Source organism: Sinohyriopsis cumingii, chromosome 4 (assembly GCF_028554795.1).
Source record: "Sinohyriopsis cumingii isolate HCF-2022 chromosome 4, ASM2855479v2, whole genome shotgun sequence".
Taxonomy (NCBI): Eukaryota; Metazoa; Mollusca; class Bivalvia; order Unionida; family Unionidae; genus Sinohyriopsis; species Sinohyriopsis cumingii.
In genome coordinates, this window is record NC_142964.1 from 108,143,910 (window position 1) to 108,171,226 (window position 27,317).

The following is a 27,317-nucleotide window of genomic DNA, read 5'->3' on the forward strand; positions in this document are numbered from 1 at the left end:
TCTGCATTTGCATTTGTATTTCTTTCTCTCTTTCTCTCTATGTGCATATGTATATGCTTTTCTTTTTTTTGTCTCTCTCTTTATCTCTAATTCCCTTTCCTCTTTAACTCTCTGCCTCTCCATTATCCCTCTCTCTCTCTCTCTCTCTCTCTTAGTTATATTTCCATCTAGTTTTTTAAATTACAATTCCTTTAAGTTCCTTTCCAATCCATATATAAGTTTTAGTAGTCAAAACAAAAGCATTGTCATCTTAAACTTTCAAGCAAGCAAGCAATATAAATTAAATATACGTAACATTCATATGCGACTTTTTCTTCTTCCTCTTTGTCTTCCCCATCGTCGTCTTGTTCTTTTATTTATTTGTTTACTTACTTATGTTATTTATTTTTATTGTTAGTAGTAGTAGTAGTAGTAGTATTGATGATATTGTTATTAAAAAACTACTTATATATTTTCTGTCATACTGTTTTGGATGCCCTGATTACGTGTTTAATAATTCAGTTATATTATCCAACTTCTTCGCCTCTTTTCGCCTTTTCATATTTATAGGGTATGGTGTAATTTTTGCATAAAATTACGACCGCAAAGACCAATATCCTAGTCCCAGCCTCATTGGTGGTGCATGAAAAATTTGTTCCTTCAAAGAATCTATATTTAATCACAAGATTCGCTTTTTGGATATCGTACAATGAGGACAGTGTTTCTTAAACCAAGTGTACACGTTGTTGCGTTTCCAGTTATATGTTTTCCCTACGTTCTTATTCACTATATAAAAACAAATTATTCGATCTCCGCTGCAATATGTATTTATATGTATCGCCCGCAGTCATTTTCTAAATATTAAGTCTCAGTCTTGAAAAGTGTAAGGAGACCTTGTTCCATCGTAATCACGTGTGTACGCAGTAACGGAGCAGAAACCCATTCAAGCAGAAACCATGGAACTAAACACTGATTTTTCGCTTTCTCCCAATATATACTCGATTTTGCTACATAAAGCTTACAATAGTTGAAGAAGAGAAAGAAGGCCAGAATATGTGATGAAGAAAGTCATAAATTACCCGAGGGTAGTAACTCCGCCTTCAGGATCCGTATCTGCACCTTGCTTCTGTTGAGACTAATTATGTCATCTATTACGTACAAAACTGCCGGGCCAATAACAAACCATGGGAAGTCGGGACTTTGTATCATCTGCATGCTGCCATGGAAAAATGTCAGAACATATACCGGAATGAACAATTTGTGTGTCCGCCAGAAAGCTTTGAACAGGTAACGTCGTGCGTATGCCGATGCAAAGACGCACATAATGATTACCAGCACGCACAGGAGAATCCCGGTGAATCCTTAAAAAAGAAATATCAGATTGATACAAAACTTGTAACAACTGACGTTTGGATACAGGTTGTAAACAAGATGACGCAAGACATTACCGACTGCGATTTCTGACAAAATTACACTAATGGTGGAGGAAAGTGTCATTTGGTTTTCCTTGAATGATTAGATTACGACTAAAGCTTGCACATTTATTATTTTGGCAAAGATTATATGCGTGCGAGTGTTTATGCATGCGTGTAAAGGAGCAATATAACATACTGTTTACAGATCTAATATCATTTTACAATCTTATAATACAAAAAAAAAAAAAAAGTCAAATCAGACAAAAATCCTTAACATGGCTTTAATTATGATACAGTTATAAGGTAAACCTTGTACAAAAGTATCTTGTTGAAACTTGAAGTAACGTTTCGAAAATAACATCATTCTAAAACTGCTATTATGTCAAAATAGATGATCAACAAACAATGCTTAGTCTGTTGAATGAAGGAGAGCAACATAACTTTGAATACAAAGGAGTGTTTTCACAAAGAAATGTTTATCTATGGACTTAATAATGAGGAAGTCTCCAATTTCTTCATTGCAAATTCCCATCAGATGATAATAACATATATACTATTACTGCTATCACACCGTTTCTGTATTATAAAATTGTGCTTGTCCACGTTTATGCAGTCTACTTCTGTTGACTACAGGTTAATTTCGAGATAACCATACAATCGTTTAGACTTGTAATTTAGTATTTTACCACTGAATACATAGCCTTGATTATTGTTCAATGCAGATGAAATCGACTTAAGTGTCGGCTGAATATATATGCCTACAGGCATTCTAATAGATAGGCACATATATCTGTCTCTGTAGTGAAATATTTCATCTGATGGTCGATGTCAATTACCGCCATCTCATAAAATAAAAGGTATCGATGTAGATGTATTAGTCGAGGGTTTAGCTTTCTGTTCCGTTACATTAGAATCAATATATGAAACATTCACCAAATTTTAAAAATTCTTCACTGGTCATATTGCTCTTACATAGAAACATGTTTTCTGTTCTGACATCATAATTCTTTCTAATAAACGTTGGCCTTTAAATGTGGTAGGAAATTTGTTATTATCTGTTTATGAAGAAAATAAAATCGAATTGAAAGTTCCATTTGTTCACATCACAAACAAGTTAATTTTGCGTTGTAGGAAGAACCTTGTTTCATGCTCGGCTCATGTTTGTCTTAAACCGATGTGGGTATTTTAAAATACAGTCGCGACATCTTGTATGATCTAGATATGCTGCATACGAGTAGGGAACAGGATTGAGCTATTTGGCTTTTTCCTATCACGTCAGGCAACATTTCGGTACCGACGACGAGTGTGGAACCGGATTGAGCTATTTTGCTTTCTCCTTGTCACGTAAGGCTATAAGTCAGTACATAGTATCAATAGTCAAACGCAAACGAACCAATAACACTAGATTATCTTCCATATCTTCCAATGAGGTCAGAAAACGTACCACTTCGGACCTAAAGGTCCTATTAATCATATCATGTTGTCTTCTTCCTCCTCCTCCTCTTTTTCTGCGCCTTCTTGAGAACACGTATTCGCGTTTGATTTTCCAAATGTTTCATGTATTGAACATGAGTTTTAATATTGTATTAGCAGTGTATGTTTTCTTGTTATAGCATAAACCAACATTTTCAACACCAGAACAACCGATGTGGTTGCCATAGTGGGCGGCGAGTAAAGAAGAGGAGACATATCTTAAGACAAAAATTACCTTAAAATTACACCATGAAGAGAAGCAATCTTTTAAAGCGGAAAGTATGCCTGTTAAAGTATTTTGTTTAAAGTTTGTGTTTAGAACAATTTAAAGTTTAGACATTTTTTGTTAATGGTGAATTTGATGCATTGGAAAATAAAGGATTAAAATAATAGTATATGCATTATTTATTAGCCCAATGGTAGCTAGATATTAATATTTAATATTAGTTAGACACTAACTTGTGACAGTAACTAAACACGGACCTGTAATAGCAGCTACACACTAACATGTAACAACAACTAGATACTGACTATGTAATAATAGTTAGACACTACATGTAACAATAACTAGACATTGTCTTCTAACTATGGCTAGACACTAACCTATAACGGTAGCTAGACACTGTCTTGTAACAGTAGCTAGACACAAATCTGTAGCAGTAGTTACGCATTGACCTTTAATAATCGATAGAAAAACTCACCTGAAACAGTAGCTAGAAACTAAACTGTAATAGTAGCAAGAAACGTGTAACAGTAGTCAGACACTAACCCGTAACTGTAACAAGACCCTAACCTGCAATTGTAGCTAGGCACTAACCTGTAATGGTTTGAAATGTCCAGTATTGAAATGACGCTAGCTCGTGGGTTCTGAAATAAAAAAATATCTCAGAAGTTGCATAATCAATCAAAAAAATAAACGCTTGGATATAAGTAATGTGTTGTTAAAAGTAAATGTTGTCTTAACCATATTTTGATTGTGTGTTACAAAGTCAGTGTAACTTAATTTATATTGCTCTATTATAAATGAATATGTTCCTCTGTACGTATATCGATCTTGACATTTATTTATGTTTCTCTAGCGATCGTTGATTTTAAAAAGTGGACATAATACAGTTTTCCGAGTCTGCTTAAAAAGGATCAAGCCAGTGTCCCTCGATATCTGGAAAGATCTCAATAATTGGGTGATATTATTGGTTAAAGAACGATTTATACTGAAATACACTGTATGCGCAATGAGCCAGTTTTTTTCCGGCTAAAGCCAATGCCACATATAGTTTAACAGAATATTATTTTCCAAGATAAAACTATGTAGGACAATCAATAAACATGTTGGTATATTATGCCGGTCAAGAGCTTGTCATGACAGACTTCGTTAGTTGCAATGGCATGGTTATCGTGAAACATCACCAATGAGGACCAAACATATGAACTAAAAAGTATGTGATGTAAAAACTAAAGTAACTTGCCTCCTTTTTTTAAACACGTAAAGAAAAGAAATACTTCCTTTTGGACATAAGAGACTGGCTTGTGTCTGACTCAATTTTTAATAATTTATAACGGTAAAATATGAATTGTCTGACTTTAAAATGATTTTCTTACGCTCTAAAATACTCCCGGAAATAGCAGTTCAGATCCATTGACGCATGCGTAGTGATGTGGTAAAAGTTGAAACCATGGCCGATAACATGGATCACTGTGAAGAGAATTATAAAAATGTTAGCATAACGATTTTACATCTTACATAATTCGCATGTCTCTATCAAGTCTTTAGAAGAAGCAGGAATAAGACGATGTATTCAACTTTGACTCTTTTTAGGATATGCTATGTGACAGGAACTTTCACTGAAATATTGAAAACCATATCTAACACTTTAGATATTTATATTATAGTCAATTAATATATTGGGTGAAGCCCGAAATCACCACTTTTTATGTTCTTATTCGAATTCATTCATTTTAGCGATATATCAAATCACAATGTTTCTCATGTAAAAAATCGGAAATTCCGACTTAACAATGTTAACGATTCCGACTTGAAAGATTGGGTGGTCTTCTATTAGAAAATATTTAAACATCAGGCATTGCCTTTTTTCCATCATTTTGTCTTATGTTATGACAAACATAAAGTAACATTCTACATATAATGTTTTGATACTGATGAATCTATTACATTGTAGTTTAAAGAGTTGTACCTGTCAGGACAAGAGCCATATAGGCCACGATCTTGTGGGCAGAGTGTAAGGAGTCAAACGGAAAGAATCGGTGAAGGAATGTTTCTCTGAGCAATGTTATGCAGTTCCGGCACATAGTAAGTAGCAGAGTGGCGTACGTAAAAGACATGGCGCTGGCGGCACCCCGAGTGAATGACACTCCGTAACCAGCGATTCTTCGCAGGCCGACATGTTCCCGTAAAACATAGTATTCTGCAAAATATGATAGTACACTTTATTAACAGAATGAACTATTCTTAAAGGTGTCAGTGTAAACTCTTTCCGTTAAAATGTTGCACGGCCTTAGGACAAACAAAAATCAATCTTTATGAATATAACGGAAACTGGATACATCTCATCTTGCTTTTCATAATCTATACATGACTTTTCACACAGGGCAATTTCTTGAAAAGGTTATCTGTAAATTAATAGCCTCCTTTGATCCTTCGTTAATCACATGAGCAGAAGTATTATTCTGTGATTCTAATACAGTCTCCTTTATTGCAAGACTGCGTGGAATCAATCGCTTTCTCTTTCAATGTTAAAAGCCGAAGGAAGCGACAATCTTTATGTGCGTCTTGATAAAAAGGAAATATCTGAATGTGTGTGTTCACATACAGGCCTAACATTTCCCTACCATATCATTGCTGAATTTAGTCAATCATACTTACCGTGTGCACGTTCTAAGAAAAGCCCGAATAGTATTAGTATATACACGGTCATCCAGAATACTTCCAGCCTGAAAGTTTCAAGAAAAGCCTTTACATCGTCCCACCGCTCCATCAATTTAGTATTGGGATGGTACAGCTCGGATAAGAGACCCATTCTCTTTTTGGTGTTGAGAAATGAGTTGTCAGCAGTATCACTGCTAATGGAAATAATCCGTGGGGAAAATGGATTGAGGTTCAGGTTCGTTGCATTCGTGCTGAAAGAAACGATTAGGACTTCTTGGAGAAACATCGACAGTATCTGTATTGATTTGGACGTGGAAAAATGATTGCACCACAAGTTCAGTTTCAGTGCTGGAAACTACCTATACATTACTTTAAGGGGGGGGGGGCAAAGCAAAACACATAGATAAGATTAATTTGCAATATGGTATTTTATCTGGGTTTGAGTTATTCCTGTTCTGCCAATGATTAATAATATACATCACAAAACTAGTGGACGAATTCGACTCCCTCAAGTCACTAAATCTACCAGAAAATAGATGGTTAAAGCACGAGGCATGGTAAGTCACTATAAAAGATAATTGGAATTAAAACCCAGTGATACTTAAAACAATCCCCAAAGAATATACGATTTGCTAAATGTATCCGTATGGTTAAGTATCACGGACCTACTAAGCTCTATTGAAACAAAGTTATGATAAATTGTCCTTGGAATAAGATCCTAACAGCTAATTGTATACATGACAAGGCCATTTCAAACTGTACACATCGTACCTATACTCCCGGATAAGAGTCATTCGTCTTTGGTAATTTTTTGTATACTGAGGTTCGTCGCTTTGATTAGACGATGAACGTGAACCTGGATGTATAAAAACGACAATTAAACAACAAGCTAGCCGTGATTTCAGTAACTTTAGGCCCTATATACTTGTTAAGATATTCCCAATCAAAATCAAATATATCAATACACATAAAATTACATATAGTATAATGCCAGGGACCAATATATAAGGCAAAATATGATTAGTTATAATATCCCAGTAATTATATATATGTGACTACTATTATCACCTTAATGATATATTTCAAACGGAGAATACATTTCATCTTATCATTTGCACACTGATCGAAGCAATGTAAAGTCGGCTCCACTTACATGAATATCGGTTAATTGCATAGATCGCTTAAGTGCATAGCGAAAGTATGGTCCCATTTTATATTGTAAATATACATTAATTCCGCTTAAATGCATACTCCGTTTATATACATTGCTTGGGTCCGGTCCCGAGGCTATGTATATACGCGGAGTTGACTGTATACACGTTATGTAATTTCGATAATAAATTAAACTGAACGAAATCGCATACGTTACCGCAATATGCATAACGTAAAGCTCGCGCATATAAATTCACTTTAAACTCTTTAGTTCTAGTGCAAGAGATCATATTAATGTTTATATATATATATATATATATATATATATATATATATATATATATATATATATATATATATATATATATATATATATATATATATATATATATGTATGTATGTATATGCATGTATGTATGTATGTATGTATGTATGTATGTATGTATGTACGAATGCCGAAGAAAAGATGTACAAAAGTCAAACTACCCTCCAGCTGTAAATGTGCCCGCTGCAGAGTGGACATGTACTCTCGCCGGGAGAAGACTTTCTTGAAGTCAGAGAACGTCATGTCGCTATCTTGCCGGAGGCCTAGTGATGAATAAATGGATGAGACAAACTCCTCAATAGTGCCTGTCTCAACACCAGAATCTGACAGGTCCACTAAAGACCTAAAACAATAAAATATGTATGTTTATAACAGATAGGATACTATTGATTATAATAGATGATACTTAATTTATTTGTCTTGTGCACAATAATAAATCTACCCAAAACGTAATGATGCATTCGACTACATCCCATAATACAATGTAAGTAGTTAGGCGGGATGCCCTAGGGACTAGGGGATTTTCATTGTAAATAGGTGGTTTGTACCCTGGGGACTATGTAAATTTAACATGGAGAGCACAGAGTTTGTACCCTAGGGACAATGGGAATTTAACATGGGGAATTTTAACATGGATGGGACTATAGAGGGACAATGGAAAGGGAACATGGGAGATGGATATAGAACACAGACAATAAACATTTTTTTTTAAAAAAAGAAATGGAGGCATGAAAGGGAATCTGTTTTCGAGGCACTGGAATGGCCCTGAAAAGGGCCTTTGGTTTTATGTTAACATACCATACTGTTAACATAGAGGACATCGTTGAGGTCTGCTTCTTGTCCTTAAACTCTGTCTTACTTCTGAACCGTAGATCATCACTCTCTTTAAACAACCTTGTCTTTCTACGTAGATTCTTCTTTTCCACACACAGGTATCCGTCCTCTTGATAATGACTCACGAAGATCGGACGTACATGGGTAAGTCCGTTCTAAACAGCATTGACGAGACGCGAGTTGAAGATTCTACGTCGGTCCACATCTTGGTGATGAGAACAGGTGAAGGAATGCAGCGAACTGCGATTATTTATAGGGAGAGGGAGGATCGAAACGGATTGAGTTGACTGACTAATCCAAACACGCATTACAAAATTCAGTCACCATTTGTCCAATTGGAAAAGAGCAGTCCGTTACGTCACTTTCCCTATATAGAGGCACTAGCGTTTGTGTGCAGTAAATTCATGCGACACAGTGAGCATAAACATGGCGCAAATTGAGAAGACAATGAATTGGGGTGCACCGACCGTGGAGACTACTCAAGGGAACCCGGACTTACTTCCAGAAGAGGTGAATTGGGACTTTGTGGATTTTCTTTCGCAAGAATTTGTTCCTGAACCAATACCTTCGCCACCTTCTCCTTCTTTACCACACGTGGAGAATTTTAAACAGAGACAGAAAGAAGAATAGGAGAAATTTATACAACAGCAAAAGGAAGCGGAACAAGCTTTTCTCCTACAGCAGCAAGAAGAAGAGGTAAGAAAGAAACAACAAGAAGAAGCAGCCAAGAAACAACAGGGTGAAAGTTAAACGGTTGCGATACTGTTAGACATTTTAGCGGAGTTAAGAAGTCTGAAACAAATGTATCAGTCTTCTTTATTACGACCGAAGAGAAAAAGGCCTTCCCGAGCTAAACAACCCAACTCTGTGACAACACCTACCATACCACCCTTAGTGATTTCTACCAAATCATCAACATCGACAGTACGCAGTCCAGAAGTAGGCCTTGGCCGTGGCAAAGGCTTAAGGCAGTTAAAGTTGATTGCTTCCTACGTTTTGTTGTTTAAAACCCACCAAGACCCAAAGGCCCTTTTCAGGGCCACCCATGTCTCTCGAAAAGAAATAATATTTCAATGGCCAACATCAATTAAAACTCAAAAACCCATTTTTTACCCTTATAGTACGTGTGAATGTATGAGTGCGTGAGTGTAGATTCTTATTCTGAAAATCAAAACCAAGAGACACTTACGTTTTATAGACTGTTTATTCTTGTACAAATTTTACAATCCAAATCACAACATAACATTTTAAAAAGTTCATAGGTTTCTTCTTTTGTCTTTCTTTACACTCTCTTTTTTTTAAATGTCTTCACTTTCACAGCTTTTTCCTCCTCTTCATCCTCACTTCCTTCCCTTCTTTTCTCTCCTGTTTCTGTTTTTTCACCTGTCTTCTTTCTTCATCATCTTCCTCTCCATAACTCCCCTCTTCTTCTTCTGGTTCCTGTTGTTTCTTAGGGCAATCTGGAGACCAATGTCCTTTTTCTTGACAATGATAACACGTATCTTGACTTTTGTCTCTTTTAGCCCCTGTTTTGTTTTTTGAACGGTCTGGACACTCTGAAGACCAATGCCCTTTCTTCTGACAGATATAGCAAGTATCTTGACTTTTATCTCGAAAGGAGATTGAGTAGTCCCTCGGCTGGTCTGAAGAAAATTTTCTGATGACCCCTTGCAAAGCTCTGATGAAAAGTTCGATCTGTGTAGTCTCGTCCATCGTTCTGCTCGGTTTGAAATAAATAGTGGAAGGACAAGACACACACACCCTTTATATACGCTGGTCTGTCATGGCTATAAAGTGGCCCATGGTATTTAAACTTTAGTCATTTGACTTTTTGCAGTCAAGATGAAACGATCCAATCCAATCGAGAAGAAAGAAGAAAGTAAGAGGCAGAAACGTGATCTATCGCCTCGTACCATTGCTGAAGTCTTGGCACAAATTCATGCCAGTGATTTTGAAGAGGACATGAGTGAACCAGAATCCAAACCCAGAGAGTCTGCACCTAGCCCATGTTCACCAGTCAACCCTGAAAAGTACTATTCCATTCGAGACACAGAAAAGCGCTCCTTTAGAAAATTTAGAAATACGGCTTACATTTACATAGTGAAGTTTAAAGATTTCAAGTCCGACGTACCGTTAGAGAAAGCAGAGGGCTTCATCACCGAGATGTGGGATTCTTTGCTCACCACACTCAAACACCAATGTCAAGCCAAAGAAAACGATCGCTTGAGACTTTCCGTACAACATGACGGCTTGAAATCCCTTGTTTGGGATCGAATTTAGCAGCCCTGCAGAATTGACCGCTTCCAAAGTCATGGACAAGATTCAACACGTGCAACAATCCAATGACCAGTTTGACATCACCGATGGAAAAGCCATACTGGACATGACCCACGTCTCTCCTCCTCAAGGGAGTGGACGCAAAAAGGTCTTATTGGTGAACGGTCTTCGCATTACCAAAACAAGCCTCGTCCAAATTAACAATTCTCAAGACCAGATGTGTTTAGCCAGGGCTATCGCGGTAGGACGAACGTATACCGACAAGAACGACACGGCAGAATGGAAAAGAGCTTGGGAGAACATTCGAAAATCGAACCGAGCCACACAACGAAATGAAGCAGAACTCCTTTTACAACAAGCCGATCTGTCCAAAGACACACCCTGCGGCATTCCAGAGATGCAAAAATTGCAAGATGTCCTAGCTCCACGATACACCTTGAAAGTGTACCCTCAAGAAGTGCGAGGGTCTCTGTTGTTTCGAGGCCGAGATTTTAAAGATGGAAAATACATTCATGTCTATCATCACGATGAACATTTCGATACCATTACCAGTATCACTGCATTCCTGGGATACAGTTATTACTGTGAGAAATGTGACTATGGGTATAACAATCGAGAGCAACACAAACATTGTGGATCGAAATGCTCGGGATGTTTGGCCTCTCAACCCTGTCTGGACGAAGGACAAGAACGAGTACATTGCCCTGCTTCTCTGCGCACGTTTGTCAGTCCTACCTGTTACCAACAACATTTGAAGACGCAAGGTTCACAGAAGAAATGTGCTTGTCAACTGCTGAGATTGTGCCCCACGTGTGGAAAAGGCATACTTACCAATAATGCCAAGACACACATATGTCGAGGAAAGAAAAAATGTCACATTTGTCACCGAATCGTGGACTTGGAACATCAATGCTACATGCAAAAATACCAGCACCAACAAGAAAAAGAGGATGGTCACAAGAAGAAAGGGAATTTTATCTTTTTCGATTTCGAATGCATGCAAGAGACCGACATTCACATTCCTAATTTCTGCGTGGCTTATCAAGCGTGTGAGAAGTTCGTTCAAGAACCTATCTTCAGTCATTTCCCTCACTGCAGCAAGATTTCTGGAGGACGTGAAAAAAATTTCGGGCACCTAACACGTTAGCCAATTTTGCCCGATGGGTCCTAGACCCATCGACAAGACGTGGAGCCAAGAGGACATCGAACGTTACAATGATTGTCATCGTCATGCCACAGTGATGACTCACAATTTCTCCCGATACGATGGACAGTTTCTTCTCAGATACTATACGGAACATAGTAACGGGCGTCCTAAAGTCACTTTCAACGGAGACAAAATCATTTTCATGCAAGTGGGACAAATACAGTTTAAAGATTCGATGAGTTACTTGGCCATGCCTTTGAGTCGAATGCCTAAAACGTTTGGAATGACAGAGATGGCTAAAGGGTACATTCCACGCTTTTTCAATACCGAAGATAATGAACATGCCGTTCTACCCCATTTGCCTGAGGCTCACTACTACGACCCCGACAACATGCGTACCGAACAACGAGAAGCTTTCTACGCTTGGTACCAGGCTCACGCCTCGGACCCTTTTGGCTTTCAGGAAGAAATGCTAAAGTATTGTCGTTCCGACGTGGACATTTTACGGCGTTGCTGTGGAAAATTTCGAGAACTGTTCATGGAACACGAAGGGGTCGATCCTTTGAAAGAAGCTTGCACCATTGCCAAAGTATGTTCCTTAGTGTACCGACAACGATTCATGCCTGAAAATACCGTGGCTGCCATCAGTCCTCAAACGACCAACTATGTCAAACGTCAATAGTCGGTCAAAGCACTACGCAGGTTACATTACTTGTGCGAAAAGGAAGACAAATGGATTCAGCATGTCCGCAACGGAGGGGGCGAAAGGACCATCGGAAAGTATTCGGCCGATGGCTGGGACTTAGAAAACCCCAAGATCGTGTACGAATTTAACGGTTGCTTATTTCACGGGTTTCCCGTCTGTTACCCTGATGGTGACACTAAAAATCAGTTTTTACAACGAACCATAGAAGACTTGTACCAGGACACTTGTCAGCGATGCCTAAAGTTAGAACAGCAAGGATACCAAGTGGTGGAAATGTGGGAACACGAGTATGATCACCGTTTGAAAATCGATCCCGAGTTTAAACGCATCGTGGAAAGTTACCAGTTCATGGACCCCCTAAATCCGAGGGATAGTTTGTACGGAGGAAGAACCAATGCCAACTGTTTGCTGTACCAAGCCGACGAAGAGAAAGGAGAAGAAATCAAATACTTGGACGTGTGTTCGCTGTTTACCCACTCACCACATCGTCAGTCGACTCTTGGAAAAAGTCTATCAAATCGTGTACCAGAAGCGAGTGCGACTTCCCAATCACTTTACATTGCCGTATGGACATGTTGGTATTGGTCTGTATATAAAAAGGGACAATGTCCAAGATCGACAGTTCATTGTGACTACCAAGACCAAGCGAACAAGATGAATCCTTTGAAAGAGACATCGTTCCAGTTTGGGGATTGTAAAATAGTTTTACTTTTCCCTAGTGTGACTAATATTGGATGGATAAGACCCATGCATTGCGACGGAAAATGTCCGGAGGAAACCGCAAGTGTCCATGCGGTTACCATTGTTATTGCGTAACGGAATTTGCAGACAAGTGCGATTGTGAGTCTTGCGATGGGAGCGATGCTGTACGTTGTGACCTTAGTGATGCCGTAAAGCATCATGCGAACTTTGTTCTCACTACCCCTATCACGGAAAGTCATCCTGTGCGTGTCAAACCTGATGGATGAGAAAGCGATGCCACTCGTCCTCTTGGACACTTTATTGGGTTTCATTTTAAATGTGGATGTCAACCTTCACGTCTACCACCCTACGGTTGTCATCCAGCCCTGAGCAAACTCCTATTGATGTCTCTCTACCCTCATTGAGATCCTGTGAAAGACGAATATTCGTTTCCTGTGCGTTTGCCTGAATAATGCGTCTTTGAAAATCGTCTTCAATCGTTCAAAGGAAAATGGCCGAAGTATCTGAGAGGACCAACCCCTGAAGAATAAGCCAGAGACGGATTTTTCTACTTGGGCGAAGGGGATAAAGTCAAGTGCTTCAGTTGCGGTGTGTCACTTCACCACTGGGAACCACAAGATTCGGCCTACCTGGTACATGCTCGATGGTCACCGAATCGTCATTACTTACCCTTAGTGGGACCGAGACATTGAAGTAACTTACCATGTCGTTGAAGAAACCATATTGGCTAGGAGTCAAATGTTGGACATCACCGAGACCAGTATTTAAACTTCATTTAAAAAATGATATTGAATCATTACCTAAAGAACTGCAAGAGAAGATTTACAAGGAAGTTTGGCAGGGACTTGCCAGAGTGAAATCTCAATGGGTAACTGTAGAACGTTTGTGCCGAGAAAATCACAAGAGGAAAGTGAAAAAGTCAACCAATGTGTTAGATTTCTCTGGATCAAGGGTGCGTTCATGCTATTATACCGCTTTAGACCGTTTACATCAAAAGATTTCAGTGACATTCTTGGACGTTACCCTGAGAGGCAGTGGTCAGAAATTACTTGCTATGTGGATTACTTTTGCTCTAGGAGAAGATTGTAAATTAAATTGTACAGACTGACCTATTCATGGATACTTTACAAGAGAACATTCGTGGTTTGCCTGTGGAGTTGAGAAAACGCATTTACCGAGAACTGGTCAAAATACAAGTCAAACGTAAAGAACAGTTGCATCCGTTACGTCACCGATTTTTAAATCACTGGTACCTGAATGCTATAAAAGGATTGATTCGTTTGAAAGTGTTTCATTGGCCAGACCTTGATCAACAACCTTTTGGTTCAAAGAAATGGTTTATTCTTGATGATTCTATTTGGTACCAGGTAGACTTACTGCATCAAATTTCAGAGGAAGAAGAGTTAAAGGAATGCCAACATTTTTTACAGAATGTCACCTTAGTGAAAGAGGAAACTTCTGAACGAACTGTAAAGTGCAAGTTAGTGACTAAACCATTTAGATTTGCTACTGGAGTGAAACCATCTCTGACCAGACAGTACACTTATTGTCTACGAGAAAAAAAAAAGTTTTTTAGTATGACCTGTTTATGGATACTTTACAAGAGAACATTCTTGCTTTGCCTGTGGAATTGAGAGAACACATTTACCGAGAACGGGTCAAAATATAAGTCAAACGATAAGGACAATTGCATCCGTTACGTCACCGGTGTTTAAACCACTGGTACCTGAATGCTATAAGAGAACTGATTCGTCAGAAATTGTTCCAGTGGTCAGATCTTGTTCAATACTTCCAGGTCTCCAATGATCGACATGTTCATAATTTTGGTTACTTCGAGATTCACCTAGAGCAACGAATCGAGGAAGAAGAGTTAAAGGATTACCAACATATTTTACGTGGAATCTACTTAGTGGAAGAGGAAACTTCTAATCTAACTCTGAAGTGTAGGTTACAGTTTGGTGCATTTAAATTCCCAACTGGAGAACGAAGATCTCTGGGTAGAAAGTACGTGTATTCCTTCCGAAAAAAAGAGATTATAAAAAACAGGCTGCCATGCCAAGGCCTTTATCACATGTGATTGAACAGATTCCGTGGAAGGAACTCAATGACCATATTCAAACCGTGGATCATTACCATCAATTATTACAAGAACTGTTTCCGTTCAATTTGGGTCGACAAGTGGTGTGTGTCTTAGTGACTTGTTTTCTGGGATTTCGTTTACCAGCCGATTCCTTGTGGACTCTTTACGAACAGTACTTACCACCCAAATGGCCTTAAATGTTCACGAAAGACTCATTTTGCTCAAAGCCTTGAGTTTTCATCTGGATACTTCTCTACCTCTACGGGAAAGAAAAAGATTCGTCAACTTTTAGCTACCGAAGACGTGTATGACGATGTGTGTGTAGCTTGTGACTTACACCCCAATTGGACAGATGTACGTGCCTGGAAAAAAAGGGGGTTTTGAGGCTTGGACCCAAGAAGTGGCTTAGTATGCTCGAGAGTTGTGATCCTTTTTTTCAACGTCCAAAGAAAAAGTCACTTTTCAATCTGTTTTATTGACAGCACCAGAAGAAGAACTCGTCACCCAGGACAGGACAGTCGTAGACATTCCTGAAAGACCCTTTCGGGAGGACACTTGTGTAACATTAGCCCCTGTTGAACTGGTCAGAACATTACCTAAAACATGTTGTACAGAAACTTGTTTCTATTCCACGTTGATCGTTTTCATGTGTCTTTTATCGTTGTACTTAAGCCTTTGGCTTTTATGTATTTTAGTCTTTCGTGTTCATTTTTAAAACATTCAATAAACGTGTCCTGAAAAAGTATAAAAACTCTTGTCTTGTCTGTTTTCGTGTCACAAGTGTCATTCCGAACACTATGGCTACCTCTGCTGTCTCTGCTCCCTCTTTCTCCACTGTCAAAGTCATCGACGAACACTTAGATCGTGCCAGTTCGGAGGCTTTGTATCTTCGTCATCCCTTTAACATTCTCATTGCTGGACTTAGCGGTTCAGGCAAAACCGAATTTGTCAAACGTTTGATCGAACATAAACATCATTTGATTGATCGTCCACCTCAACGCAACGTGTGGTGTTACAAAGATTGGCAATCGGCGTACAGCCTCTTGCGAGAAAGTCAAGGCGATTCCATCGTGTTTGTGGAAGGCATTCCTAAAGAAGACGATGGAATCGTGTCTGACTCCAGTCAAACCCATTTGACGAAGAAGAAATTAAACTTTGGTTTACACGCAAAGGGCATCGTCGTAATGCCAATGTCGTTTACATCACTCAAAATTTGTTTCAACAAAGTAAAGCCCATCGCACCATCAGTCTCAATGCTCATTGCGTGGTCTTGTTTAAAAGCCCTCAAGATAAATCGCAAATGCAAGTCTTAGCCAAACAGTCAGGAACGCCTTGGCTCACTCAGGCGTACGACGATGCCACTCATAATCCACACGCCTATTTACTCGTCGATTTGAAACCTACTACCCCTGATGATTTGCGATTTTGTACCCAATTGTTTCACCACTGGTGCCAAGACGGAGGGCCTGTCCTATACACGTCTCCGTCCTCGACTTAACCCCACAAAAAATCTATAAAAACCTTAGACACTTTTCGTCTGTCTCACACACATTTTCAACATGACGTCCCTTCAGTCCCATCTTCCCGTCAAATTGATTCGTGCCTTGTATGGCATCAGTCAAGAAAAAAAATCCACAAATACGGGCTCGTGTCTTAGAAGCCAGTCTCAGAGAAGTCTTACGATGGTTCACGGTGACAGCACGTCAATTACTACAAGGGATCATTCAGATTCCTCATCAAACCAAACGCTTTTTTGATCGAAACAAAGTCGCTTTGACCCAACTGGCCGATCCCCGCATCGACACTCAAACCAAAAAACAAATCATTTTGAAACCTGGAGGGAGTGGTACTCTAGAAGGTGTCATCATTCGCTCTCTCTTAAGATGGGATCCTAATGTTCCCAAAGTTCTCCCCAAGAAAAAAGCCACCGTGTCAAGATCAGGGCCCCAAGGAGACCCGTGTCTCCAAGAACTTCTCCAGCGGCGGGCCCCTCCTCTTTCCGATCACCACCCCGGAAAAAGAAAAGCCCACAGAAAAAGAAACAGAGAAAAAGTCCCCAGAAAAAGAAAAGCCCACAGAAAACTAGTCGCAAGAGAGGCACTTCGGCCAGGACACAACCTTACACTCGCAAACCACGACCAACAAGGACGGTGACCGCGTCTCCGGTAGCCTCAGGTTCATTCACTTCTCCGTTGATGACACCAAGAACTGAGAAGTACTTGGAGACGTTGATAACACCAAAAACTTCTCCGTTGATGACACCAAGAACTTCTCCAGTGGCAGGACCCTCCTCTTTAGCGGCAGTGGCCGCTGCTCACAAAGTACCTTCTCCCAAAATCAAAGACCAAGAGAGATCGGGCATGTTACAAAGTTTACTGGATTTGTCCTAGCAAGAACTGGCTCGATTTAGTCCGTTACGTACCCCTGCACGACGTGTCATGCCTGTGCTCAAGTTAATACGACTTAAAGACAATCAGTGGCGACACGTTCCAGTATAAAAAAGTTGTGTTACAAAGTAGGGTATCAGTGGTTTGGTGCTCCTGAAGACTCAAAGATGTCACCCTCCAGAAAACATCCCTCTTATAAGCCCCAAGGAAAGAAAAGGAAAGGACTGCCTCCTCGTTTAGTCAAACATGGGGACATGTTATCTGTCCTGTCCAAAGCTTCTCCGCCCCTACGAGAAAAACTCATTCAAACAGCCTCCAAAGAGGTCATCCATGCCGTGTGCGAATGTTGTTTGAACATTTTGAAAGGCATGATCGCTTTGTCCAAACACCAGAAATAATGCTTAGGCAAACATCGTCACGTTCTTCGCCAAACGGTTCAAAAGAAAATCCCCATTCGTCAAAAGAAGAAAATGTTGGTCCAACGTGGAGGAATTTTACCCCTCTTGTTAGACCCATTGCTGAAAGGAGTCTCGGGAACCATATTGTGAGGACTGGTGGGAGCAAGATAAAAAGGACCTCTGAAGCAACAAGATCTCAGAATTGACCCTTGACATCCAATGGAAGGACGAAAACTAGCTTTAGTGCCTTACAAACGATGGATGGAATACCATCGTTAGCAAGAACAACAGACCCCGCATTTACCTCCCAATCCCAATTTCAGCGAGATGTCCCAGTTACAACACGAATTGCAGTCCTTGATGGATCGCCAAGATTTGTCCGAAACAGAAAAATCGCAAAAGTACGGTCAACTCTTGCAACGACTGCAACTCTTTCACCAGAAAGCTTTAGACGAAACAGCTCTACCCACTCTGAAAGATTTTAAGACCTTGATGAAAAGTTCAGCACCATCACCAGTACCAGTACCAGTACCAGTACCACCAGTACCAGTGACCAAGACAGAAAAAGGAAAAGAAGAAGAAGGGTTTCAAACTCCACCAGAAAAAGTACGCAAGTTAACAACACCACCTACCTCCAGAATTGGATGGATTAAAAAGATGATGGCCACCCCTTCTTCATCACAAGAGAAAATGAAAGTGAAGACAGAAGTGAAACAAGAACCGATATCCCCCGCTCAAACATCCTCCTCCTCTTCAACACCTATTGCCGGTCGCACACGCAAAGCATTGCAATCCAAGAAAATACCCCAAGAGAAAAAGAGTAGCATCCTCCAAGAGTGGGTGCCTTATTAACACACCAGCCAACACAAAAAAATGGAAAAAGTCTTAGCCAGCATTTACTACGATCTCTCCCATCCTGCAGGTTACGCAGGAGTTCAAAAATTGTATCGTGCTGCCAAAACGCGACTGAAAAGTCTCCGTTTACCTCAAGTGCAACGATGGTTACAAGAACAAGCTACCTACACTTTACACAAACCCATTCGACGCAAGTTTGCCAGAAGTCGCACCCGAGTGGAAGGCATCGATCATCAATGGCAAGCCGATTTAGCCGATGTCTCTCATTTGGCCAGCTACAATCGTGGCTACAAATATTTGTTTTGTGTCATCGACGTCTTTTACAAATTTGCTTGGGTCGTACCCTTGACTTCCAAATCGAGCAGCGAGTTAGTGCGAGCCCTGCAACGGGTGTTGAAACAAAGCGGTCGTCACCCTCTTCGATGGCAAACGGACAAAGGTACCGAATTTCTGAACCAAGCTTTCCAAAAAGAATTAAAGAAACGTGAAATTCATTTTTTTACCACCGAGAATCCTGAAACCAAGGCAATCATCGTGGAACGTTTTGAACGCACTTTGAAAGACCGCATGTGGAAATATTTTACGCATCACCACACTCTGAAGTGCATCGACATCTTACCGCACCTGGTGCAAGCGTACAACCAATCTTACCATCGAAGCATTGGACGTGCCCCGCAAAAGGTGACTCCCGACAACGAAGTGCTGGTTTCTGATCGCCTGTTTGATACGTCCCCGACGAGGGCTGTCCCCAAGAAAAGTGGAGTGTTGGCCGTAGGAGATTGGGTACGCATTGGCAAAACCAAACGCACTTTCGACAAAGGTTACTTAACTAACTGGACGACCGAATTGTTTCGTGTCACTGGACGAGTGCATGGTCGTGATCCTGCCGTCTATAAATTGGAAGACATGAACGGAGAAGTGTTAAAAGGAACGTATTATTTGCCCGAGTTACAACGTATCACCAAAAAGAAGACGACGTATACCACATCGAAAGCTTTCTCGAATGCAGAACCCGTAAAGTGGGCAAACGACGTGTCAAAGAAGTTAAAGTACATTGGAAATGATATCCACCCAGTTTTGATTCTTGGATCGACGCTTCGTAAGTCATCGACTATAAAAAGAAGTGACCATCATGCCCTTTCACACAGACTCCGCTACTGCGACCACTCCTTCACCTAGTTCTTCTCTGCAAGATCTACAGAAACAACCCTTGTGTGTGTGGTGTGGAGAACGTGTGCCTAAAATGCAAATCGTCTTTTTCTGCCAAATCTTTGTGGTGTATTGTGTCATCGGTGCAGCCATTGCCAATCTGAGCTTGCAACAAGGAGACAAACAATTGTGGACCATTTTATTGAGCAGTTGCATCGGTTACCTGCTTCCCAATCCCTCCCTGAAATTCACCTCGAACGGGAACGACGGCAACCTTGTGTCCAGTGCCAGTGCCAGTCACCACTCCAACAACAATAACAACCCCATTTCGGGTGGAGACACTCCTCTGACTTCCGGTAACCCCTCGGACAGCCACAGAACTCTGGAATTATGAGTCACACTAACCAATTTTACTTAAACGTACCCAGTGACAGTTCCATAGAGGTGTTTCCCAAGAACACGTTGTGCTGTTACACGGATAAATTACCTCAGGCCATCCAATTTGATCACGAAGCCCATTGGGAAGTGGCTTTGGTAGAAATGATTCACCCAACCCATGTCATCAATGTCCTTCCCAATCAATTTTTTTTCAGTGGAAGTTCATGACGAACAATTGTAACAGTACTTGGATACCAACGTCAAATATGATAAGAAAGCACCTAGCACAAAAAATCAAAAGTCGAAAACCTATCACTTGTTCATTCCTCCAGGCTATTATTTTAGTGTTCAACATTTGGTGAGCACCATAACCTCCAGGTTTAATGTCGTGTTTCTTAAAGCTTTGGAGAGTGTCACAAAAAGTGTCACCCTGGAGTACCATATAGTAGCTCGTCGTTTCCGAATGAAATTTCCTGAGGGGGGTAAAATCATGTCCGTTTTATTTTGTCCTGAATTGTTTGACATGTTGGGCGGAGACATGGAGATGAAAATGGCCATGATCAAGAAAAAAGGAATTACCAGTCATTTCCGACAACGATTCTTTTACCAAGTTATTTCGTTCCACGGTAGAACTGAACCAAGGACTGAATTTGATCTTTGTGTACTCCAATGTGGTGGAGTATAACCTGGTGGGACACACCTCCGTACCGTTACTGCGTGTCATTCCTTTCAAAGTGGATTCTGCCACGAACGCTGACGAGGAAGGTGGAAACACTTATCACGTTCACCGCGAATTTGTATATCCTCACTATTTGCCTGTCGGCACGTCTTATTTGGACACGGTCAACATTGCTATAAAAGGAGATCTGGGACAAAATATTTCATTCACCAAAGGAAAAGTCACGGTGAAACTCCATTTTCGAAAACGGTTCTCTAACGACTTGTAAGTCATGTATCCAGTGTACCGAGGCGTTGCTCGAGATATGCTAAAATCGGCTTTTCGTTCGGTGGCTCCCGTGTTCAAACCGATGGTGACACGCGGATTGCACGCCTTGAAAGATGCCGCACTGACACAAGGCAAAGAATTTCTCCAAAATGTCATCATCGACAAACAAAACCCTAAAGAAGCCTTCTTGAGGGCAGGCAAAAATGTCTTGTTGCAAACGGGCAAAGACATTTTGGGCTTACGAGAAACGCCTATAAATGCCCTGAGCTCTAGTGAGTCAGGCATTACTACATCCCTGCCGCCTCAACAAGCACAAGGCAGAAAGAGACGACAAAGAAAATACCCTTTCACCAGACTTCACACTTTTAAAGCTAGAAAGACAAAGAAGAGAAAAACTGTTCGAGACTTAGACGTTTTCGATAATTAAATTATTGAGAAACAAAAAAAATGATGCACCGAGAGTCTTGTCTTGTTCCAAGTCGGAACTAGATCTGTTTGCCATGCCACCCACCATGATGACCATACAAGAATCCCAATGGGTCGAATTTCATCCCGTCTCCTCTTTGACGGATTCAGCGCCTATCGAGTTTGAAATCAAAGGACAACCTGAAGATTACATCGATCTGAATAGTAGTTACTTGTATTTGAAAGTGAAAGCGATCGAACCGCTCAACACCAATTCAGGAGCCAATGCTAGAGTAGCCTCCCGTCAACAATTTCATGCATTCCTTATTCAGTGAAGTGGATTTGTACTTGAATAACAAACTGGTCAGCAGCAGCATGGATACTTACCCTTACCGAGCGTACCTGGAAAATCTCTTGACGTACGGAAAAGAAGCCAAGACCACTCATCTGGATGCTTGCGTGCTATGGAAACCTGACACGGCAGGTGCAACCACGTTTAACGACACAGTCCTAACAGCAGATGACGATCCTCACAATGTGGTGTTTAACGACCGTCGTAAGAAAATTCTGCAAGGACGTAGTTTAGAATTGATGGATCGTTTGCATTTGGTCATGTGGTTGCAAGAAAAGTATTTGCTGAACGGTGTGGATGTCCGCCTGAGACTGAATCGTAGCAGTGCCTCTTTACATTTGATGGCTGCTGCTGAAACCACTTACAAAACTATCCTTCAAGAAGCCAGACTCTACGTGCGTCGTGTGGAAGTGTTACCTAAAGTGGGAAACGATATCAGTCACACGTTAAGCAGAACGACCGCCAAGTATCCAATACGACGCGTAGAAGTAAAAACGTTCACCATTCCCGCTGGACAGCGATCTATAATCGAAGATCATCTGTTCCAAGGACAGTTACCCAAACGTTTGATCGTTGGTATCGTAAGCAATGCAGCTTTCAACGGAGCCTACATTTAAAATCCATTTACCAGTTTCGACACTTTGGCGTGTCCAAGATTGACGTCAGTCGCGACGGCAAGACCTTGTGTACCCGACCCTTTGAGCCCAACTTTACCCAGAAGAATTATTTGAGATCATGCTTGTCTCTGTACGAAGCCACCGGACAGTTAGGAACCAACACCAGTCACGGTATTTCGTACGACGATTATGCAGGAGGTTAAGCGTTGTGGGCTTTTGATTTCACTCCAGACCAAGGCAGCGACGAGGGACATTTCCACCCTATAAAATCTGGTCAGATTCGTGTAGAACTTCAGTTTCAAACCGAGACCCTGATGTAACAGTGAACGTCATCCTGTATGCAGAATTTGATAATACGATAAAAATCAACAGTTTGAGAGAAGTCATTCTAGATTATTAGAAGTCATGGAAGACTGTTATTCCTCTTTACCTAGTGGAGAAACTTTGGACATGGAATGTGAGGAGGCCATGAAAGAAGAATCTCAAGACAAAGACGACGAAGTTATGATGAAGTCGAGATAGCCAGAACAAGAAGCACATTTAGTCTCCTGTTTTGCTACAGTCCTAGCAGAAAAAATTAAGGAATTGATCAAGGAAGATTGCTATGGATGTCACAATGATCATCCCAGTCAAATTCAACACGATAAATGTCTGATGTTGAGTCAAGAAGAAAAATTGGACGAGTATCTGGACGAAGCTTGGGGTCTCATCTCGAAAGAAGTCGTGTTGCATCAGTGGTATAAAGGCTTGCGTGAACATTCTTGTCCTCCATTAACGCTTCTGGAGATCCGTCGCATAGAAACTCTCGTGAACCAGGGTCCGAAGTCGGAGCTAAACGCCTTTTACTTGTCAGACATTTTCCAAGAGAAAGTCAGGATCGAATTGATCACTTATCATTACTTGTGAAGAAAAAAACACACAAATAAATGGATACCTGGGAACTTTATTATCTTTTGAACCACAGTTCGTACACTGCTTCTTGGAATCCTGTCGTATGTGCTAAAGATGAACTCCCTACGAAGATGTGCTCCACACTAGCTAAGCCAAACGAAGCCTACGTGAATTTGCATAGCGTCAGACACAGTCTGATACAGAAGCCTGAAGAGACAGAGAACGTTAGAATGTTAAAAGTCACTGAAGACCTGATAGAAGAGCTCTTCAGAGAAGAAATTAACAGGGAGAAAGAAGAATGGACAGAGAAGTACAGACTTCAGAAACAGCAGAGAGAGCAGTGACAGCAACAACAGCAGCAGCAGCAGCAACCTGAACCTGACAGAGGCTGTGTCGACTGTCGTATCGATACCAAAGAGTTCTTCTTCTCTTTCCGAAGAAGCAGACCTTATCTTGGGAGAAAGCCTATCGTCAGAGGAGGTCGCAATCTTAGAACCTAAAAGATTGTCATAGCTTCAAGTTCACACACATATAAAACAGCCCTTTTCAGGGCTACCCCATGCTCTAGAAAAGAAATAACAATCGATTGGAATATGCCAGGCGCATACTGAATGAACTGGCCGCGGAGGCCATAGTCAAAGAGGGAAGGATAAAGAAGGAAGAGGAGGAGAGAAGACAGAGGGAAGAGGAGGAAAAGAAGAAAGGAATCCTGCCTCACATAATAATGAGGCACAAAGTGAGGTGAAACCCTTGGTGAGGACATCACCCCAGCCAGAAGCTATACCACAGCCACAGGCACAACCTCTTCCACCACAGCCACAACACCATCCACGAATTCAGCACAGACAGAGGGAAGTCTTCAGGGCCGCAGAGAGTGATGATTTGGATTCGGAAGCCAATCATCCCCCTTCTGCTATTCCAGTCACAAGGGTGAATTGGCAAGGAGACTGGAGTCGGAGATGCGTGTGCGGTGCCAAGCCAGGGAGGTGTCACCACTAACAGATGCCTCTGGAGTTCGCGAAAAACAGCCCTTTTCAGAGCTAACCAAAACTATAGAAAAGATATAGTAATCAATTTGCCAATGTGCGAATGTGGAGTAGTGCAATTATAATAACTCACTCATTTTCCTGCTGTGATTGTATGTGTTTATGTGTGTGTGTGTGTGTGTATGTGTGTGTGTGTGTGTGTGTATGTGTGTGTGTGATTGTAAGCGATGGCGTAAGTATGTGTGGACAGCATATTTGGGTTTGATTTTGCTGCTTGTCGAGTGTGAATAGTATATTTTGGGTTTGATTTTGCTGCATTACGAGTGTGGATAGTATATTTGGGTTTGATTTTGCTGCTTGTCGTGTGTGGATAGCATATAATATGAGATGACAAAAGAAGGGGATGTTTTCCTTCACGTCCGCGCTTTTTATATAAGAAACCATAGGTTTGTCGTTCGAGCCATTCTACAAAGAATAATAAAGAAGATGGCTTCAAACCACCTTGATAAAATGAAGAAGTTACAAGACGTTTTGGACAATTTGGGCATGATTGAGTAAATGTTAGTAAAACTGGACGAGGATCGCTATTCTTATAGTCCACATAGAATAAAGATGGAGATCAACAACATAAAAAGGCTAAAGGAAATAATCAGTGATCTGCTGAAAGAAATAAAGGAGGAGAAGGAGGATGAAAAGGAAAGGATAAGGATGAGAGCTTGGAATGAAAAAATTGAAAAGGAAGAAGAAAATGAGAAGAGGAAGAAAGAGGAGGAGGAGAAGCAGAAAGATGAGAAAGAAAAGAAAAAGGATGAAGAAAGAAAAGAAAAGAAGAGAAAAAGTGTAGGAGAGAAAATAAGAAGCTGGAGGAGGAATAGAAGAAATTAGAAGAAGAAAAAAAAACCAAAGGCCCTTTTCAGGGCCACTCCAATGCCTCGGAAAGAGATTCCCTTTCATGCCTCCATTTCTTTTTTCAAAACAAATGTCTATTGTCTGTGTTCTATATCCATCTCCCATGGTCCATTTCCATTGTCCCTCTATAATCCCATCCATGTTAAAATTCCCCATGTTAAATTCCCATTGTCCCTAGACAGTCCCATCCCCCCATGCTAAATTCCCATTGTTCTTAGGGTACAAACTGTGTGCTCTCCATGTTAAATTTACATAGTCCCCAGGGTACAAACCACCTATTTATAATGAAAATCCCCTAGGGTATCCAGCCTAACTACTAATGTATCATCATTACCATTTCCCATCCCATAAGAGAATGTACCATCAGTACCATTTCCCATCCAGTATCTTTAATGTGTTAGAGGTCGATGTTTCTATTCATTTCCCTCAATTATTTTAAAGGGCTCAAAATGGCTATAGTAAAAGACTATCAAACGTAGGAATAGAGCTTATAAAGGGCACAGTTTATCATGCACATATTTTGCTGGAATATATGAAAAACAACCATTAACATGGCCATTTTTCATCCACAGCCTCACACTAACGTCTGCAGACTGAGATCTATGTTTAGTATCGAGTCAGTCATAAGTAATAACCAAATTAAATATGGTCTAAGTCTTCCTGGAAAATTGTCAAAAATATATTACGCTTCATAGGTAAGATACTTGAAGATAAAACCCGGAACATGAATACTAGTATTCGCAAGTCATCCAACTATTCAAAGCCAGTTAAGGCCAGAACTTTATTTTGAAAGAGTGGTCTAAATATGCCGAAATCAAACTCCTTTGATATCTTGTCGAAATAAAGTTTTTCGTGAACTTTTGTTATATAACTGAAACAAGATGGATAGCAATGACTTCAAAATAAACTAGGTGCATGTCGATTCTAAATCAGTCATGGGCCATTACTCCGTAAAATTGAGTCACTTCCTGGTGACTAGATACTATGTTGAGGGGAATTTTATTTGCAAACGTGCTTAACATCAAACAAAGCAAATTGAACGCCTGTGTTCTGAAGCCAGAGTGATGATTAAGTCACTCAAAAACCGTGATTCTTTAAAATAAGGTTATAATTTGCATCATCGTAAACGTCATATGAGATATTGTTAAAAGAAAAATCCACAATGCTAATATTCAGTTCGACTCAAGCAGAAAATTTAAATAATAGTGTTCGCATCTGGGTGGAATGTCTGTTCAGGATCGTTCGATGCCAAAAGTATGCAAAATCAGGTCAAAATATAGTCATGTTAAAACTTTCTACGAATCGGCTACGTTAAAGATTTATTGCAAATTTGATTGAAATCAGCCAAAAGTGTAAATGATAAAGAGTTCATATGTGATATAAACACCCATGCTCAATTTATTAATGGGCCACAACTCTTATCGATCTCATTTATTACTCCGCTGAGGTGAAATTTCTCAACCAGCCTGATTTAAATCATTTGAAAACGTGAATACACGAGTGTTTACAAACTTGTGAAATATCTATTCTAATTTGATAAAGGGTCAAAAATGTGTACAAAATCGTTTAAATTAGTGCTTTATTTTATTTATGCAACCCCTTGTTCATAAGAGTTTTAATTGTGCATTTGATTGAGTACGTGAAAATTATATATACAAGCCATTGAGATGCCTATTGTAAGTTGATAAAAGGGAACGACTTTCAGATACACAACCCAAATCTGCTCATTATTCTTAACTCTTCCTAATTCCTGTACACACAAAGTTTCGCATCACATTTGTTTGAAATATAATCACGAATGTGGAACCTAGTGTTTACAAATTTAAATATTTGCGATGTCAATTTTAAGCCGACCACGGGCCACAGCTAATAAAATCATGTGCACCATGTGATCAACATCTCAATTATTCGAGTTGTTGTTGAAATAAAGCTTCGCAAAATATTTTGTTTAAATCTAAAATTAATGAAGCTGTAAGAGTGCTCAAAAGTGGAATAATGACTGGAAGCACAGCTGGAACAGGTCTGTGTATATGCCCCTTCCCTTATAGCGGTGTAAAACGTCCAAAAGCT

General features: G+C 40.3%; 1 protein-coding gene across 1 annotated transcript in view; it reads right to left on the minus strand.

The window, feature by feature from the left end:
- LOC149801850 (dual oxidase 1-like) overlaps positions 1 to 27,317 on the minus strand; it is a 47,646-nt gene that overhangs the window by 10,691 nt on the left and 9,638 nt on the right. Inside the window, exons 6-12 of the mRNA XM_089956857.1 lie at positions 7,390 to 7,571; positions 6,523 to 6,607; positions 5,749 to 6,002; positions 5,060 to 5,290; positions 4,467 to 4,560; positions 3,685 to 3,734; positions 1,059 to 1,340 (exon numbers count right to left, since the gene is read on the minus strand). Of these exons, the coding sequence (XP_089812983.1) occupies positions 1,059 to 1,340; positions 3,685 to 3,734; positions 4,467 to 4,560; positions 5,060 to 5,290; positions 5,749 to 6,002; positions 6,523 to 6,607; positions 7,390 to 7,571 (1,178 nt within the window). The remainder of the gene's footprint in view (positions 1 to 1,058; positions 1,341 to 3,684; positions 3,735 to 4,466; positions 4,561 to 5,059; positions 5,291 to 5,748; positions 6,003 to 6,522; positions 6,608 to 7,389; positions 7,572 to 27,317) is intronic.